The sequence below is a fragment of the Pleurodeles waltl genome, chromosome 4_1 (genome assembly GCF_031143425.1).
Source record: "Pleurodeles waltl isolate 20211129_DDA chromosome 4_1, aPleWal1.hap1.20221129, whole genome shotgun sequence".
In the NCBI taxonomy this organism is placed as follows: domain Eukaryota; kingdom Metazoa; phylum Chordata; class Amphibia; order Caudata; family Salamandridae; genus Pleurodeles; species Pleurodeles waltl.
In genome coordinates, this window is record NC_090442.1 from 516045098 (window position 1) to 516065549 (window position 20452).

General features: G+C 39.0%; 1 protein-coding gene across 4 annotated transcripts in view; it reads left to right on the forward strand.

The window, feature by feature from the left end:
• The window catches only part of PUS7L (pseudouridine synthase 7 like), a 110407-nt gene that overhangs the window by 61520 nt on the left and 28435 nt on the right, over positions 1–20452 (forward strand). For all 4 annotated transcript variants that reach the window (XR_011202295.1, XM_069228829.1, XM_069228827.1 and 1 more), the window contains exon 6: positions 1360–1441. Coding sequence is in view for 3 of the 4 variants with exons in the window: in XM_069228829.1 (XP_069084930.1) it covers positions 1360–1441 (82 nt within the window). In the remaining variant the exon portion in view is untranslated. The remainder of the gene's footprint in view (positions 1–1359; positions 1442–20452) is intronic.

Genomic DNA, 20452 nt, shown 5'->3' on the forward strand with positions numbered 1-20452 from the left:
AGAAATCCCATAATGAAGCAACATCTTGGGCTACAACAGTATAGAAGCTCGTCGTAGGTCTGTTTTGCTAAATAGACTGCAGACGAAGAAAAAAGCTATGCCTATAAAGAAGAGTGTTGTGAAAAGGAGTCAGAAGACAAAATGTGTGTTGTAAATGGTTAGTTTAAAAAATAAATTGCAATTTCAAATAAATGCAATTAAATAGAAAAAATATTGCAAGGACATTTGATAGAGGGACAATATTTTTCTTTCAGCTTTAAGAAACATATATGTGCAGACAGCTTTACTTCATGAATGAAAAAGCTGTAAATCCAACAGCATTATCACAATTGCAAAGTAAAACATAGGAGGGAACACTGGTAATTAGTGAATAGAACATGATATATTTATGGTGGCAAGCTGAGACACACAAATAGCAAGCACTCCCTAAACTAAAAAACTATAAATCAGTAATTATATGCCATTGTGTTGGCCAAGTAAATACATCAAAGAACAGACTCTAAAAGTCAAGCTACACATCATGTTGCATGTGAGGTCCAACAAAGGGTCTTTTTGATTTCCTAAAACCTAATGGGAACAAAAAAGAACAATGTAACCATGCTATAATTGCCATTGCCTCGATGTATAGCCCATCTAAGCAGTGTCAAAACATGAAGAACAAATGGCTGGGTAGGATTTATTCAACAGACAGTCTAATTCTTTTCACACACCATACACATCCATAAGCTCTCTTAATACATACTTCTGTCATCCCACTCAACTGTATGATATGTTTTAGGGAACACTAATGCTTCTTATTTTACTATTTAAAAACATTGTTGAGACAAAGTCTTCAAGACAGCTAAACCTTCTAGACTTAAAAATAGGGGAAGGGTGGGTCAAAACCTGTCTCACTGCTTCAGTTACCACTGCCTATTGATATTCCAGATTTACTGTAATAGGCAAGTAAATAAAAGAGTACTGAACATAAACAAATTGTTTGTAATGCTGCTGTTTTTTTTTAGTTTGATATGTCATCAACACTGTTCTCAGGGTTGTCAGCATTGCTTTTGATCATTTCAAACAACCTGTGATTTCATTGTTACTTCACATTTGTTCCAGAAAAAAATACTTAGTTGTAGCCTGAAGAGTGTTTTATAACTGTGTTCTGTATTGCTTTTTTATCTTTCCTTTTCAATAAACCAGTTGTTTGTTTCTTTCATCGTTGTAAACCTGTTCAAACTGTCGATCTTGAACGAAACCTGTAAATATTTTTTTTAACTTTGTTCGTAGACCACCAAACAATAGTCGTAATTAAACTTAGCACTGTTCCTGCTGCAAGTGTAGTTATAAGGGACGCCTGTTTTTATTTTCTTTTAGGTGGAAGCTGTTAAACTGTTGTTGACTCCTGATCAAGTAGATGACCCTGTCAACAAGGCAAAGAGGCACTTTCTTGAAACAGGTGCTTTTTTAAAATGTTCATTGAAAAACTGCAAATGTGGTCCAGTCACCTTCATACTATTGCTTTCCAGTTTTGTTTATAATAACACATGACCATGTTTAGTTTTGTGGGCATGATGGCTCAGCTATCAGTAAATTAAATGCAAATTCTAGATCCAGATGCCCCTGTGCAGCTCAACGTAGAGCCCAGAAATCTTGCTGGTCTATACATTTGAAATCCAAAATAGAGACCCAAAGCATAAAATCTTTTCAGAATATTTTTTATAAAGAACTTATATTTCAATATAAATAAGTGAAATGTATTATTTTATTGTTATCTCCATAAAACAAAATTATCATTTGAATTCTCACATCCATTTGACAAAATTCATATTAAATTTGTCATGTTCGAACAGCCTTGAACCAACAGTTGTCAAGACACAGCGAACACTGTCTCACAACCAGCACATGTTTTACGAGTTGTCATTTCCTCAGGGATCAAGTGGGATAGTTGACATATAAAGAACATTTCTAGCTAAGATCTCATTGAATAATTAACATAACATTTGTAAAATGATAATTTTTTCATTCCAAAACCAAGGTGAGAAAAAGAAGAAAAACAAAGAACAATACCTTTTAGTAAAGCTACAAAATCAAAAATATTTAGAAACTTTGTATTAATTTCACTACAAATGATTCTTTCCTTGTATGTACACATATAATATATAACTGAAATCCATTGTTATACCTCAACTAGACACATACAGTTAATTGCCACCAAAATGTCACATATCCATAGCATATCAATGACTACACCATCTACAGGAGAAACAATACATCAAGAGCATACTAGTCAATACATATAGAATACATCAGTGTGATAGCTATAAAATACAAAATGAAGTATTCCTCTCAGTCAAATATTTTTTTCAATAATTAATTCAAAATCAGAACATGTTTTAATAAGTAAAACCACTGTATTATTTGTTTACATAAGTAAACAACTTATAAACTACATTTCAGACACATTATTATATGATCAAAGTTTCCTGCGATAGACTCGGCCCATCATGTTTAACAATTGCCTATTTTTTCTTTTCATAAAAATAGTTATTGTTAATTCAAAAATATTCTAAAAATATATTCTGAAATAAATGTGTTCTGAAAAACTATTGAAACTAGAAAGCCCACAAGGGTCCAGCAAAATGAAACCACCTCAAAACACCTTTATTACCTCATGTTTATTCAGGAAAGAGTTTTTATTGTCATTTTGGGCTCGCCTATCCTCTCCATTCTAGATAGAACCATAACATAAAGCTAAAGTCTACCGAGCACAATTAGTCGGAAACGCTGCATTCAACTATATAATCACAAAATAAAACAAAAATATAATTAGAAACTGATAAAAACACAGGAAGTTTTGTTTTATCTATTGTGCTTTAATTAGTATTTCCCAATAAATAAATACTCACAATACTTTGCCACGCAATTCTTTCTCCAATGGCATCTTTTTAGTTAATCAAACAGAGGTGAGTCAAGTCCGCACTCAAGTCCTCCAGTGACTGGTTTCCAAATTACAGATTTTCTAGATCAATCCCAACTTAAAAGGAACTAGAAAATATAACAAAACTACTACTATTTAAAGATTACCCTTATTGGTAATAGCCTTTTTTTTATCTAGAGCACACAGTCATTCACATGTCTGAAACTTACATCACTATATCTAACGCTATATTTATCACAAAATAACCACTCAAGCAAGAGAGCAAATCATCCAACGGGTGTCTAACCTTTATATTGTAGTAGATTTAGGATGGCGTGTGATGTCAAGCTGTCAGATCGAATCATGCCAAAAAATATTTTCAAATTCAACCACCAACAAGAGAGAAAAAAGAAAAGAAATAATATTGTACCTCTCATTTGATATATAAACTATGGTTTAAGTAGCTATGTTGTCCAAAACACAATGTTGAGCCAAACTAGGTAAAGATTGTTATAAAAATAAGGAATATCTCAACATATGAGAAAATAAAATAAATATATTAATTGTTTTCTCCACAATTAACCAAAATGTAATATTACAACCAACTGGGCTAACTCACCGAGCTTTCTTCAGCAGTCTCAAACCCTTGTTGTGTTAAAAGTCCATAGATATACCAATTTTACAGCTACTCTGCATTCTACCTCCTATGAAGATCTCACTGCTATTATAGATAGAAAAGTAGGCTTTTTCAATTAAGACCCACTTCATAGCTATTTTTCTGGACACAAAAATATTTTTAGTCAATATAGAGAATGTTTAGCAAAAGACATTTTACAAGAGGAAAGATCTTCTGTCGTCCATCAGTATCCTTGAAGCCTTGCCATGAATGTTACATACTAAATAGACTCCCCCAATTACCACTATACCACAAGTCAAGTGGTATGACTTCTATACATATATGTCTATAAACAGAGTCTCCGAAATCTGTCTTGGTTTTCTCCGTTCCTAGTGTTGGAAAACTTAAGTTACAATCTTAGATGTTTACACAAACCAAATTTATCTTATTCAATTGTACAATGTAAGTATATTTTCCCCATTTACTTTAAAGCTAAATAGTTCAAACTAAGTCTGTAAATACTGACATTCTTCATACATGAATAAACAACAATCAAATCCAACTTTATTAAAAGTGAATATCTTGTTGCTGAACATTCATCTAAAACAGTACCTGAAAATTGTCCTTTCTCTGATATGTTTATATTTAAAACATTTCAAATCACTTCCATGAGTATAATACCATATGTTCAGTTGGTACTACTTATCAACACTGATGCACACATTTATGCAAAATAAGTGTGCAGTTTATGATCTATATTCCAACCATGTGCCACAGTTCTTAGATTATCAATCCAACATATTTCTCTGATTCTCAGTTGGTTGTTTATCCCTACCTTTATGTCCTGTCCTTGTTGTATCCCAAGTAAATTGATATTATCCAGACTCTTGGTAGTATGAGTAATTGTAAACTGCATGGCAATAAGGGGTATATCATCTGTATTCTAATTTGCATTAATATACTCTTTCCACCACTCCTTGAGGGCCTGCTTTGTCACGCCAGTGTATTGCCACACACAGACACATGGGACCAGGTATATAAAAAAGTTGTATTCATTATTGAAACTCGTTCTGGAGAGCTGTAAGAAATTGGGCTATTGGTTGACAGTGGTGAACAACCACAATCTTTGTCAGGGTGAACTACTAAAGTCACTAAACTAACCTGTGCTTACCTCTTTGGTAGCTTGCCACATAGCAGTCAGGGTTTACTTAGAGGCAACGTGTAAAATATTCAAGCAGCACACAAACAGTAATAAAGTAGAAACACAACACCATAAAATCCCAGACCAGTTTAGTAAAAAAGAATATATTTTAATAAATTGATACAAGAACAACATCAACCCATTCAATAGATATAATGTCTAAAATCACGAAGTGGCATTCGCAGTCATCTGGTCAAGGTAGACAGGTGCAGGGCAACCGCAATGGAGCACGGTCTGGATACAGTGACCAGGTTAGTCCCGCTGAAAACCTTGTCATCTCAGAGTTCCATCCACAGTAGAGGAGGCCAGAGAGCAGGAGAGCAGGGAGAACATTGCAGATGGTCTTCGCTGTAGTGTGAAGAGCAGTTGTGGCATCATGGACAGTCATCGCTGTAGTGCAAAGATCAGGTCGGGCGTCGCAGACAGTCATTGCTTGAGCTTCACTTTGGTGGTCACTGTGGGCTGTTGTTGCTCTAGCATAAAGTGCATATCTTGTGTTGTTGGTTGTTGCTGGCAGTTCCTGTACCGTAAACAGTCTGGTTCACTGTACCTTCGCACTAGTGGTCATTGCACGCAACTGTGTCTCAGTGTGAATGGACCCGTTTGCGGTTGCAAAGAGCCTAAAACTTTAGGATTTTGCCGTCTTACACAAGAGATGCTCTGCTGATACCAGTGAAGAGTCCAGGACCCAGGGAGGCACCTTTTGGGGATCAAGAACTCATTCCATCAGAGGCCAGCAGGGCTCAGGCAGGCCCGGTGCAGCAGGTCAGCTGGGCAGTTGCAGGAAGGCATCTGGAGCTTGTTGTGCCCCTGTAACTCAGACAAGAGGTCTTCCAGCTGCCCCTTGAGTCACTTGGGTAGCCTGGGATGAAGGCTACCCAGTCCAGTCCAGTCTTCCTTTTCAGGGAGCCAGGCAGTCCTCATGCAACATGACAGCCATTTGGGGGTTGAGGCAGTTCTCAAGCAGTAGGACATTTCTCTGGGGAGCAAGGCAGGCCTCAAGCAGCTGGGCAGTCCTCTGGGGAACAATGCAGACCTTCTTCTGTAATGTCCTCAGGCTCAGGAGTGTTCTGAAGTGTGGCTCTGGAGGTCCAACATTTATACCAGTGCCAGCCTTGGAGTAGGGGCATTACCTCTACTACCCCCATATTTATTCCTGGAATGTTCCTCTCTTCCCCTGGCAAGGCTTCCAGAAGTAAGGGGTGACAAAAGACTAGTGCCAGGTTCCTTTGTTTGTGCTAGAGGCAAGCCCTTTGAAGTGTAAGGGGGCAAGGAACAGTTCTGCCCTCTGCCATACTGGCAGGATGGTGCATCCTCTCAAACATCTAGTCCCCTTTCGTGTCAGCCTTACACAACCTTAACAGCACAGCCATTCACAGATAAGTGACCCAGGATACTGACAGAAGGCACAAATAGGACAGGAAATTGCCAACTTTCTAAAAGAGGCAGTTTCAGAATTGTGACTTAAAGTTCGACTTTACTCTTAAAAAGGAGTTTAAATTACATTACATTTCCGTGCAAACACCATATCTCTATCTGGTCTCAATCAGACGTTATCAGTTGTCAAATATAATAATGTGACCCAATGTAAGTCAATGTGAGAGATAAGCCTTACAGTAGTAAAAATTTGACTTTAGGAGTTTTCACTATAAGGACTTGTTAAACTTAACCCCTTAACTGCTGAGGATTCCCCCAACCACTCCCCACCAGGGTGTTGAGCCCTTTTATAGGTCACAGCCTACTAGATAGCGCAGCTGTCTTGTTTGCGAAAAACATCTTGGGGTCTTTCAGAAAGTTGACCTGTTCCACCTGTTTATTACCATTGGCGTTGTGCTTTGTAACTCAAATTTCCTGGCTTTCAATTTGCTGGCTATATTTGCTTTAGGATGTACAGCTTGAGTTTGTTCCTCTCTTTGTCTCTTTTTGTCTAAACCGTGTTTACTGTATTCTTCCACAAGCTTGCTTTCCTGTAAGCAGACTGTTAAATCTTGTTCTTATCGTGTCACATTTGATGTGCATTCAACGGCAGAGGTCAAATGTCAAGTGGTATCTTCAGAGAGAGCGTGATGTTTACTTTGCTTTCAGCTGATTTCTGAGTGAGAGAGTTTATAGGAATGAAGCCCAATCATGCCCTTCCTATGCTCCATTTACGAGGCTGTAACATAACCCTTAACTAGCACTTCATGTAACATATGGATGACAAATTTTTATCTTAGCTAGATAGGTAAGTAGGTGACTACTTTTAACACAGAGATCCTTTTGTTACTTGCAGTTAATACATTGTAATTCTTCTAATATAGCACAATGAGCTCTGAAGGACATGTGACTCCTACACCTTGTATCACTCAGTGTTTTATGCACCAGACATCTTGTACATTGATTTACATACTTAGATCATTTATTGTCAATGTGCAATGGAATGAGTAGCCCTATAAAAGAAATAAAATAGTGACATTTACATTGTTATTGATGCAAATGCTGGAACAGACCAACAAAGCTCACATTCCTACAGTGCATGCATTTCTCTTGTAAACAGGGACTGAACAAAGTCTTAAGCACTGGTGAAGTGATAACAAGCTGTGAATCTTCCTTTCTCCTTTGCATTGAAGTGTGATTCGGCAGACCACACCAAGCCACGATCAGAGTGGAACAAAAGGAGCCCTATTGGCCCCATAACTTCGGCCTTTATCTTTAGCCCAGCTGGAGGTGAAATAAATAACAAAGCCCTCTCTTCGGCTCTATGTAGCTGCTTCGAATTAAAGCAGACAATGTGGAGGTGCTGCTAAACATGTCCCGGTATCTGAAAATTGCACCGGGGCAAGTTCAGCATAGTCTGAAAGGCCAAGTTGTTCTTCACAAACATCAGCACTCCATCACTGCTCTTCTAAGCACCTCAAACCATTTCTTCCTTCCCTATTCTTTGAACACGCAGTTACCGGAACTTACTTTATTTTCAAACAGCAAGTGCAATGACACCAGGACAATAAAACCTCATGGATACATTAAACCTATGATAATGCCACAGTTTACATTTTAAACAGACAAAAAGAACACAATTCATTTACTTGCACTAGGGGATCCTACACACAGCCTACACCAAAATATACATTTTGACCTGAGCCCCTTGTTAAAATCTAAATTATGGCCAGGGCTACTGGAATTATGTTGCAGGAGAGTACGAATTATGCAGAAGGTTTGAGTAAATTATGTACATGTTGTGGCATATTGCAGCATATTTTGTAATTGTATTACCTTTCTGTAATTTTGGGGTTCGAGCGCACAAGCGCTATAGCCTGCTGTAATCTCTCTGTGGGCTTTTAACCACGCCCACCGCACGCCCATCAGTTTTGTTGGTTCATGGGCTTGCCTATTAAAACTCGCTTGATTTTATTTGTGAAAGACATGCATACATCATGCCTTATCCAGTGTTTAGCCCTTCTTGAGTACACCGGCCAACTACTGCAAACATACGAGGCTTTATGTTTTTAGCATGGTTTCTGGACTACTTTTTATTTTTATTTCCTATGCAGCTCAATCTCGCTGCACATTTTTAAACTTGGTAACACTGTCTGGGTAGTGGTTGCACCTCGTTAGTACCGGTTTAATACCCAAATGTATAGTTTATGGAGATAGGTTGTGCCCTGGAATTTAACAGCTCAATTCCAAAACCGAAATTTTAAATTGGATATTGATATCCTAGGATTCCTTGATTTATTTCCGTCTTTTTATTTGCATTTTTAGTTGTTGAAATATGTAAAGTAAGATGCAAAGAAAGCCAACACATGTTTTGCCCCATGCAGCAGGCATGCCTGTGACTTTTTCAAGGCTAATATAGTCCTTTAGCAATGATAGGTGAAGTCTTCAATCTTGCAGAGAAAAAAACAGTTGTTGAACATGCCGCAAAAGTCCTTCCACAGTCCTAGCGACCTTAGAGACCTATTTTACTGTGGATGTCCGGGGTTAATCCACTCAATAGGTTGACCCGCATAGAACACATATTTGAGACCTTGTCTAAATTGGCATAAACCCCAGGAACCTCACACCCCTTGTTCATTGATTGAAGGTTACTAATACCCAAATATAGCAATAAACAACAGATAGGTGACCAGTCCAGCTTTGCAATAGGCCTTCCACTGTGCTGTAACACTTGTCCCTGCATGTTTATTAACTTTTGAATTGTTTCAGCTAGAAACAATTTTTTGTTGTTGAAAAAAGCTGATTCTGCGGCACATAAAGAATTATGTGGCAAATATATAACTATGCAAAAATTGCGAAAGCCGCACAATCGCATAATTCCAGTGGCCTATATTATGGCTATTGTTTACTAACACCACAACTAATCACCGTATTTTGTGGGACACCCACCAACAACACACCTCTGTCTTTATCGGTCATTCTGGATGACGCCTACCAGACCGGACATAACATTTGTGCAGAGGGTACACTGGCACTGTGCCCAACATAGACACAATGAACATAAACCACAACTTTATTTCACCCATCTACAAATTCCTCTTCTGTCCCTAGACCCGCCTCACCCCTCCCCACTCTCCCATGCTTTTGCAAAGTCTTAACTTCCTTTCAGGCAGCAACTCTTCTGGTTCTAGAGTGGTAATTTCACTCCTTTGTGCTTTTATGAACAAATGTGCGAGTTGTAACATTAACCTTCCTGCTACTTGTAAACAGACACCACAATCCTTTGGCCACTCTGAGAATCCCTCCTCCACCCACTCCCTTGCCAAAGCTCCCTCTAACCCCGCTCCCTCTACCTTTCCAACTTCAAAGCATAGCAGTCTGCCTTAAGGTTCTTTTAACACTTTGCCCAATCTATCGTTCATGCCCTTTAACAACAATTAAAAATACATGCTCTTTTAGACCCCGTCTTTCACTTGTTAAACCACATAAGCAACACAAACAGGCCTCATGCTTTGCATTACTTTTCCAATCCTCGCCCATACAACATTACTTTATGCATCTTAATTAAATTACAAGTACTCCATACAGTAACCCTTTATGCCAAAATAAGGTTGAATAAGAACTCCATGCATATAAGGCCCTCCACGACCTAGGACCTGCCTACCTAAACCACTGCATCACCTTCTACTCCTCCACCAGACCTCTCCGCTCAACAAGCACTAGCAACTGTACACCGCATATGGAAGACCTCGGACGGTGGAAGATCCTTTGCCTACCTTGTGGCAAAGAGCTGGAACACCCTGCCCCTGCACCTCAGGCCATCACCATCCCTACCTCAATTCAGGAAGGACCTTAAAACTTGGATCTACAACTGAACCTCAAAGGACAAACCCTCTGAGCTCCTTGAGACCCTTATGGCCGCGTAGTTGCCCTTTAGAAACCCTGATTTGATTTGATTTAAATATGCAGTACTACTATGTTGTTCCGCAATAAAATACAGCTGCGTATTTAATTAATACCATTACAACTTAGAACACGCTATGTGCCACAGAGCACCTTTTCATTAAAATAGATTTGACCTACTTGTGCGATGACCTCAAACCTGCGCCACTGTGTTCTTTCGAAATGACCACCAATACTCATCAGTAATATTTCATAACACTTATGCAGCCATCTCTTTCTCCCATCCCTACCTTTTGCCCACGCACTTATGTTGCTCTTTCTATTTGTGCAACAGGTGCAGTCACACAAGGACAATCTGGCATCAAGGACATATTGAAAACAAAGTACTGCTTCTGTTTGAATTATTATTTTACGGGACACAAGGATACCCTTTCCTCTATCTCTGTGGCACTATACTGTATGCCACTGCTCTTTTCGCCTCTTTACTCTATGGCACTGCACTCTACAAGACTCTGCTTTGGAATAGTGCACTCTCCACCACTGAACTCTCTGCCCCTCTTCTCTGCTCCCCTGCACTCGTATGCCACTGCACAGTATGCCACTGGACCACTCTACTGCATGTCACTCTATGCCACTGCTCTTTTCGCCTCTTTACTCTATGGCACTGCACTCTACAAGACTCTGCTTTGGAATAGTGCACTCTCCACCACTGAACTCTCTGCCCCTCTTCTCTGCTCCCCTGCACTCGTATGCCACTGCACAGTATGCCACTGGACCACTCTGCTGCATGTCACTCTATGCCACTGAACTCTGCTCCACTTTAATCTGCTGTGCACCACTGCACTCAATGCCTCTGCACTCTGACACTTTACACCTCTGTACTCTACTGTACACCACTGTACTCTAAGCCAATGCACTCTAATTTACTACACACCACTGCACTCTTCACCATTGCACTCTACACCACTCCAGTCTAGGCCACTCCACTCTACTCTGTGCCACTCCACTCTATACAAGTGCACTTTATGCCACTACTCTATGCCACTCCACTCTGCAGTACTTCACTCTGCCACTTCACTCTACTTTGACACAATCTACTCTACACCACTGCACTATATGTCACTGTACCCTATCCTATGCCTCTCTACACTTCTACTCTATGCCTCTGCACTCTACGCCAGTCTATTCTAAACCACTGCACTCCTCCGTGTACTCTACACCACTTTACTCAAAACCAATGCACTGTATACCACTGCACTTATGCTAACTACTCTGCACCGCTGCACCCTACAACACTATACTCTACACTGCAACACTTTACACCACTGCATGATATGCCACTCTACACCATTGTGCTCTACGTCACCACGCTCTATGCCACACTATTTTAGTCTGCACCACTGTACTGTATGCCACTCCTCTCTACAGGACTCTACTCTGCAACACTGAACGAAAATGCACTCTATGCCAGTGTACTCTACATTATTGCACTCTCCGCTACTTAATTCTGAGAGACTCTGCACCACTGCACTCTATGCCATTGCACTCTATTCTTCACCACTACTCTATGCCACTCTACTTACTCTATTCCACTGCATTCTACACTACTTTTCTCAAAACCAATGCACTCTAAGCCACTACACTCTACTGCACGCTTTGCCAGTCTATTCAGCACCACTGTACTTTCTGCCACCTCACTCTGGGCCACTCTACTCCACTCTGCAACACTCCACTCTGACTCTACTCCATTAAGCTCTACTTCACTGTACTCCACTATATACCACTCCACTCTGACATTCTTCTCTGCTCTACAACACACTACTCTACAGGACTCTACTCCACTCTAGCAGAACACCATCTATGCCACTCCAGTCTGCTTAATACAACAATATACAACAGTACAATGCTCAACAACATTCTGTGCCACACCACTCTACTCCACTGTGACACTCTACACCACTTTACACGACTCAGCTCTATAACACTCGATGCCCTTCTACCATGACACTATACTACCTCCACAACACTCCACTCCATGCCACTTCACTCCACGCTGCTCAACTCTCTTTTACACCACTCCATGCCTCTCTACACCACTCTATAGCACCCCACTCTACTCCATTACACTCTGCTTTACGACACTCCACTCTCCTTTACACCACTTTTACCCATGCTAAAGCTGCCAAACTGGTGTACAACATGGCTAAATCATAATGGCAAAGCAAATAGATCTTGCATAGGCGAGACCTGTTGGATTTGCCCGTGCCTGTTGGCTTTTTGAGATAGTTTGTGCTTAGTCCTTCATAAATGTTTTCCAGTTAAGGTATACATTCCAAATCTGTGTCTTTTTTTTCAAAATCTTGGGGATTCTACCCAGGGTTTGTGGATACCCCTGTAGGGGACTGCGAAAACCGCTAAAATATAGCAAATTGGACTGTTGAAAAACAGGACTGTTGAAATAACAAATGTGGAAATGAATATGAAAGAAACAGACATTTGTGACAGTATTTTAATCTATAACTTATTGTCAAAGTGGCTGATTTACAAAATCAATATACTATTATGTTGGCTATACCCTTCTTATTGTTGAGATATGTTGGGTTTGTAGGTTGTCCAAGTACCCGAGGTACCTAGATCCAACAACTGAGCTACACCTTATAATGATTTTTCACTGAGTATAGAGCAAATCATATGGTTAACTTAAATATATCGAGTGAAAAATGGGTATCAAGGAAACCTATCTATTTCTGAAATAAACACCGGATATGGAGTTTAGGAGCAGTGGTTATGTGTATATCTCTGAATTTGTGGATACCCATACTAGCATGGGATTCAGGTGGCATTTTTCAAAATGTCTTCTTTCTTACACACTGCCTTACACTTAAAAGGCATAAATCCCAGAGAAATCCGGGTGGCAAGAACAAATGTTCTACTATTCTGTGTCCCTACATGCCTTCTGATATAAATGGTGCCTCACTATTGTAGGTAACTGCCAGCAAGAGGGGAATTCCCTATTACCCCACTGGATCAGGGACAAAAGCAATAATGTAAACAAAAAGGTATCCAGAAGGGATGAATATAAACTTAACTATCACAGTGAAAAACTAAATTATTCACTAGAAAATGATTTCTTTTATTTCCAATTAACCAATTAAACTATAGTGTCCACAGGTACCTGTGCACCCAGGGAAATCTTATATACAACTAGTAGAAATATACAATATATACATATTATAAATCACAAAAATCATCAAACAAAAATTCCATTAAAGCACCGTGAGAAATTAAATAAATATGATCTGCAAAGCCATTCAATGACCAGCAGTCACAACAGAAGGAGATGACGGTTATCCATGGAGCGTATCTTGCCTCAGTGGGAAAGAGCAATCACCGGGAAAAAGTCTGATACAATACGTAATTTCTTAGCTCATAGTTCATAAATTCCAAAAGTCACTCCTCGAAAAATACAGTCGACGCGTTTCGGCCTTAACAAATCCGGCCTCTTTAGGACAATAAAGACAGTGCCTGGATGGCGAAGGAAACAGGATAAATCATTAAATATCACGAACCAACTAATTATCTTTAGTTAAACTATATTGCCGAGCCGGGCGTTTTCCGAAGTCACAGCTGTTAGTAAGCTCTTTTGCTCAGTATGTACTGCCTAAAGAGCATCCGCCATTTGTACGAGATCACTGGCTTCTCAATAGCTATATTCTTTCTAGATGTATACATCTTTGGAAATCTGGCAGACAAATGTTCTATGACAGGCTGAATTTTGAACAACCGATCATGGTCCGGATGTTCCTGAGGCAATGCAGCAGAATTGTCATTGAAATGCTTCATATTCTGCAACAGTAAAAACTTCTCTGCTCATGTACAGTGCAAAGATGGGTGTTGGCCAATTCATGCGAGTAAACCACTTGGACTGCAAGCTTGGTTTGTACACTATCCCCATTTTGAGCGTAAGGCCCAAAAAAACATTTCAACTCCTCAAGTGAAGTGGGAGTTCACCGATGTGCTCTAGAATGTGGTCCAAGCATGCCTCCATGCTCCCTCAGAAATTGTTCTGCATGCAGATTTTTTGTTGCACAATTCCTTGAAGGAAGTCAACATCCAAAAAGAGATGGATGTAGTCAATTGGCAGAAGATTTGCTATATTATCTTTACATCCAGGATCTGAAGTGAACAAGGGGATTTGGGGCAGCACTAAATTTGGGGGTGAGAGGGGCTGCCAAGAGAGCACTCAGTCTGTGCTTGCCGCTGCACATGCCTGCTCCTTTGTGTTGGTTTGCCGTGCTACCAGACTGTGGCTGTGAAGGGACATCATGATTACCATGAGCATATTCACCGGAATCATTGGAAGACATGTCATCAAACTCTGCCAACTGAAAAAATCACTTCCAGATTCTGCTCCATTTTTCTCTTCCTCAGATACTGTCTCAGTGTCTGATCCTGCCTCAGGGCTTTCCTCCATAACCTGAGTTAGGGCCTGAGCAGCAGTCATCCACTGAGATGCCGTCTCTGCTGACTGTCGAAAACCTTCTTCCTAAACATTGTCCTACACAGAAGGATTTAGAAGTATGGTTCTAAATCAGTCAGTGGGTGTGTGCGTCAATTAACAATTAGCATATTGATGCACCTATAGGTCGTCTACAAACACTACAAAAGACAAAGAAAGATAAAGTATTACTTCACCCTGTCATATATATTGAATACCACTGCATACTTCAGAGGAGAAGTGGTGAGCCCAGTCCAGCAAATGTTCACTTACCATGGCACTGGCATGCAGCAGAGACTATTTTAGGTGGGGGACAACGAAAAACAACATGTCTGTGTCAGAGATGGCCAAAAACTAAGCCAGGCACAACAGTAAATGCCCACCATTAGCAAATGTGAGACCGAACAACCATTAACAAAGCCAAAAGGCCAGCCGTGATTGCCAGACCTGTTTGCCAATGCTTGTTCTGGCAATGCTTATGAAAAATGTTATTAATAGGAGAGCTAGTGGCCCACTGCCAGTATAAAAATAATTTCCTAAAGGTAAAAATGTACCTTTCGTCTCATGAAGCACACATTCACATAGTAGTCCCTGCAACTTTGTGAGCAGGCGTGCTCCTTGTGAAAATTCACTCTATCACTCCACAATTAAGTAAGCCAATGCCAGCAGTATTTTGGCCCATTGTCCAATAAAAAAGTATTAAGACAAAACATTTTGGCCTCTTGGAACATGGGCCGACCCCCAGACAATTTTGTTTTTTTGCAAAATAAAATATATTTTTAATTTTATTTCACCTTTAGACTAGATCAATTCCCTCCTCCTCCAGGGGAAAAACACATTTATTTTTATAAAAATGCACCCTTGGGAGACTGTTGGCCTATTCCACACAAGGGCTCCCCTCCCCTCATGTCCCCTCTCCTCCTGGCGTCTAGTGGCTTCCTATTCGTGGATCGAAGCATGCCACGATCCACAAGCAGATAGCTGTTTGAGGAAGGCATTGTTGGGAAGGACAGACTCCCCCACTCCTCTTTCTAGCAATGCCTCTCTCAAACTAAGGGAGGCATCATATGACCCAGAACCCACAAAATGCCACAGGATGGCGGAGGGAGTACTCCCCTGTTGGCTATTCTGCTTTCAGTGAGGACTTCTCACATTGGTGCTCCTTGTGGCATGCTGACGTCACAGATGTGCTGGAGTAGGGTAGTGAGGGCTATAAAAAAGAGTCCCCTTGTGCGAGAACTGAAGTATCTTTTTAATACCTCACCAGTGTCTACCAATGGCCGACAGACACACTTATGGTGTTAAGTATACATCCTTCTTTTGACATACAATGCACCCTGCCCTACAAGCATTTAGGGCCTACCTCAGGGGTGACATATGTTTTAAAAAGTTAGGTTTAGGCCTGTCCTTCAGGGCCTATCTTGGGGGTGACTTATAAGTATTAAAAAAAGAAGGTTAGGTCTGGCCAAAGATGTATTTTTCCAAATTGAAATGACGGTTTAACACTGTACTACAGGGTGCCATGGCAGATCTAAAACATGTTTTAAAAGACTACTTTAGTGGGTGGCACAATGAGTGCTGCAGGCCCACTAGTAGCTTTTAATTTACAGGTCCTAGGTACATGCAGAGCCATCCAATAGGGGCTTGCAAGTTAATTAAATGTGCCAATTAAGTGAAAACTAGTTTTAACATGTTTGAAGGAGAGAGCACTAGCACTTTAGCACCAATTAGTGGAAAAATGCACAGAGTGATACAGTCAAGAAAACAAATTTAGCAAACAGGTGGAGTGAAGGCAAAAGGTTTGAAGGGGTGCCACACCAAGGATCTAAGGTCTAACAAGAACATTAATGATTTATCATGATTCTGAAAGCTTTTGGTTCCATTTTGACCAAACCTATAACTCACACAATGATTATATTTAAAATATCCCATCGGTTAACTAATTAGTGCTTGTCTCTATTTCCTTGGAAGATGTATCACTGGGACTAAGAATATTTTTAAGTGTGTCTGCTCTTCTAAAAGTGATTCTTAGTTTATTTTATTATATTGAAACTCAAGTCAGAGGCAGTTTTAAGGATATTCCGTTGTTTAGTAAGAATACCAAAAATCTTCTTATTTTCTGGACAGGATTTAGTAATACAGTTTACTTTATCAGGTTAAGTGTGATTCAATTTATTAGTGGGCTTATCTTCAAGACGTTACTGTCTCTTAAATGTTTTAACCCTTTTGGTGGCCTGTAGTAATGGTGGGTATCCTCTTTTCCTAATTTTGGCTGCTATTAATGTTTCTTCTTCTAGGTAAGCCTCAGGATTATTACTGTTTCTTTTGTGGTGTAACAGTTCTCCGTAAAGTATATTGTTCTTCTGGTTATACTGATGTACTGAACTGTAGTGTAATACACTAATAGCAGTTAGCAATTCATTCCCTAAATGTCCTACTAAGTAGTTTTTGATCAAGCACATATAAGTCCAAATCTAGAAATTTAATATCAGATTTGTTTTTCAAATTCAGTTCCACATTAATTCCACATTAATTGTGTTGTCATGGAGCAACTTATTGTACTCTTTTAATGACTTTTCATCGCTGTTCCAAATCATTAGCACATCAGCAGTAAATGTTGCCAAAAAGGCAACACTATTGTATCCAGAGTATAGATTTAAAATTTTTGTTTTTTGCAATACAAAATATATGCGAGTAGAAGGTATTGCTTTGGCGGAACAGAACAATAGGTTTTACATGGAAAACAGTTTGTTTAGTATCAATGGAAAATATGACATTGTCACATTTTTCTATTGTGTATCTCAAAAGGAACCAAATAATCACAATGAAATAACTAGTGTATTAACTATGATGCTTGTTTAGAGTAACCATATTAAGTTCCCGTCCTAGTGTATGCCTGCTTATCAGGGAATGTTACCCGTTGATAGACCGCTGTAATTGTTGTTACCAATACCTTGGCCAAGATATGTACTGAGGAGAGTTCCCCCAATCAAACGTTGTATGGACATGTTGCAGAGTGTAGATTCTCATTCCAGGTATGCTCCATCTCATACTAGCCTATAAAAATGTTGGCATAAGAGAAAGGAAACCTGGCACCTAAATTTGTACTGCACTTTGGATGATACAATTTATTATTATGCCAGGAAACATTGTTTTGCAGTGCAGACTAAGGGGGTTATTACACCTTTGGAGGAGGTGTTAATCCGTCCCAAATGTGACGGATATACCACCAGCCGTATTACGAGTTCCATAGGATATAATGGACTCGTAATATGGCTGGTGGTATATCCGTCACTTTACCATCACTTTTGGGACGGATTAACACCTCCTCCAAAGTTGTAATAACCCCCAAAGTCTTCTCCACATGCTGGTTAAAACCAGCAGTTTTGATAGGAAAAAGGTCATGCATGGCTTCAATACCATGTGTAGGTTCAGTCTCTATATCATACAATTTTAAAACGTGTCTTCTGTATCCCAAATATATGAGGGTAATGTTACAACCATAGAAGCTATAAACTGATCAATATATTCTGACACTTGCACTGTAGTCAATCCAATACCAGCAATTATCCGTATAAATGGAGGGCTTTTTCCTTGGTTATTTGTTTTGGGGGGAAAATATATTACAGGAATCACAGGATATTTTTACATCCAAGAATCAATGTTCCTCCTGATCTATAATTACATTGTGAACTATTTTTTTTAGACTAAGGGAGAGAGACCTCTGGGTTCTTTTATCACATGACACTACATTCATTTGCTGTAAGGCTTCATCATGGTATGGTTTAATGTCCATTATAACATTCCCTCATTTGTCTGTTTGTCTAATAATGATGGATTTATATGTCTGCAAATGTATTGTTTCCTTTCTTTCTTGGTCCAATTTTCATTATGACAGTCTTTTCTAATTTTGACAACTTTGAGAAAAACATCAGTAGCATTATCCTGCAGACGTTGCTGATTGAAGCGTGATTTATTAGCCTTTCCAATATTTGAGAGTACAATGTGTTCAACTTTAAGGATTTAGCAATACCTTCTAAATTGGGAAGCTCATCTTGTGCTACACTCATCAATAGCTAAATATCATTGAGATCCGTAATATTAACCTCAGAAATGGTGAGTGCTATATGAATGTCCTGATGAATTCTGGGTTTATATTTGAAGAATCTATTTCAATTTAAGATCTCTAGTGAAGCAGTATAAGTCCACTCGTAGGTCAAATCTGTGTACATGTCTAGTGGGAGAGAAATGGAGCTTTTCATTAGAAGTGTCTTTTCATCTAGTGTTAGTATTTTCTTTGCAAGATTAATGATGAAATTGTCTCCTGTCATTTGTCATCTGCTTTCCTCTGTGGTCTTGTTTTCACATCTGTATTCTTTTGCTGCCCACCTTCTGGTTCTTCAGTTCCCTCCTCTTTTCCCTCTTTGTGTGTTTTTCCTTGTTGATGTAAGTTTTCCCTGTTTTGTATTGTCTCTAACATTTATATTATTTGTAGTTTGTCTAAAAAAGTAGTTGTTCTGGATTCTTTGCTTCGACTCTGAAAGGGAATCCATTAAATTTACACTAGCACTACCTAAGAATACAATAGTTTCCTGTCAGGATATCCTACTTGTTGTGTACTTCCTAAACGTTGCATTAAATTTCCTCACATAAGTGTATACATGTCCTGCTGAGTAATCTCTTTCATCTCCCAACATCTTGCTACTTTTCCTTTGCCTAACTTCTTCCTGAAATTCTGAAATGTAATTAATATTTCCTTCACTCTATCAATGTTTTCCATGATTCCTCTTCCAGTTTGAGATCTGCAATCAATGTCTTGTTTCCTCTGTTCCTTTACTCAGAGTTTCTCCTTTACTGTTTGGTTGCTCAATTAACACCATTAATTACCTTGATGTTTTTGAGTTAATTTTTTCTGCCATTTTCCTGCTTAAATGATGTCTAAGTCCTTAACTGCTGGGAAATTATTAATACGCATTCCCCAGAGAATCCTGTAAACTTCTAGATGTCTTTTTAATATAATAATATCCCACCACTTCTGGGATTCATTCTTTGAGAGTCTTTTCAGATTAATAAATAGCTCTCATAGTCTCTTGGAAGATGTCTGTCTTCCCTCATGCTTATTAATATCTGTCCTATCTCCCATAAATAGGTCATTGGCCAATTCCTTTTGCTTCTTCATAGAGTTTGTCATTGTTCCAAAGGTTATAATCCTACAGTTATTGAACATTAAAACGCCCAAAATAATGTACCTATTATCCTTTTAAATACCCAAATAACAGCAAAATTCTACTAAGACATTTCTAATCTTCGTGTACAGTTGCAGTGATGCCGCATTGCCAGATCAGTGGCAACCACCAATCAAAAAAATTATATTTGTAGACCCGAGTGGCCCTGCACAACTATATGTAAGACACCAGAAATGTAGCTGGTCATTCTAAATCTAAAAGAGAAATAGTTTCAACTTTTTTGTTTTTTTAATAAGGAACACATATTTCAATATAGAGAAATTGTAATTCATAATTTTGTTTCGTGGTGATAAAAATAAAATAATCAGTTTACTTCATACATCCATTTGACAAAATTCCTAATAAATTTGTCATGTTCTAACATCCATGAACCAATTGTCGTTAAGATGTAGCAAAGTTTCAAAGCCAACATGTGTTTTGTGAGTTTTCACTTCCTCAGGGCTGAAATGGGATAGATGATATTCAATGAACATTTCTAGATAAGGTTAAAATACAAAAATGAAATAAGAACATTTATAAAAATATTTTTTCCGTTGACAAAGGTCAAGTGGAGGAAAGAAAAAGAATACAAGTTAAACCATTTAGTAAAGCCCAAAAACCACAATATTTATAAATCTTTGTATTAAATCCTCAACAACTGTGTAATTCATGTATCTCTTTCGTAGGTTCA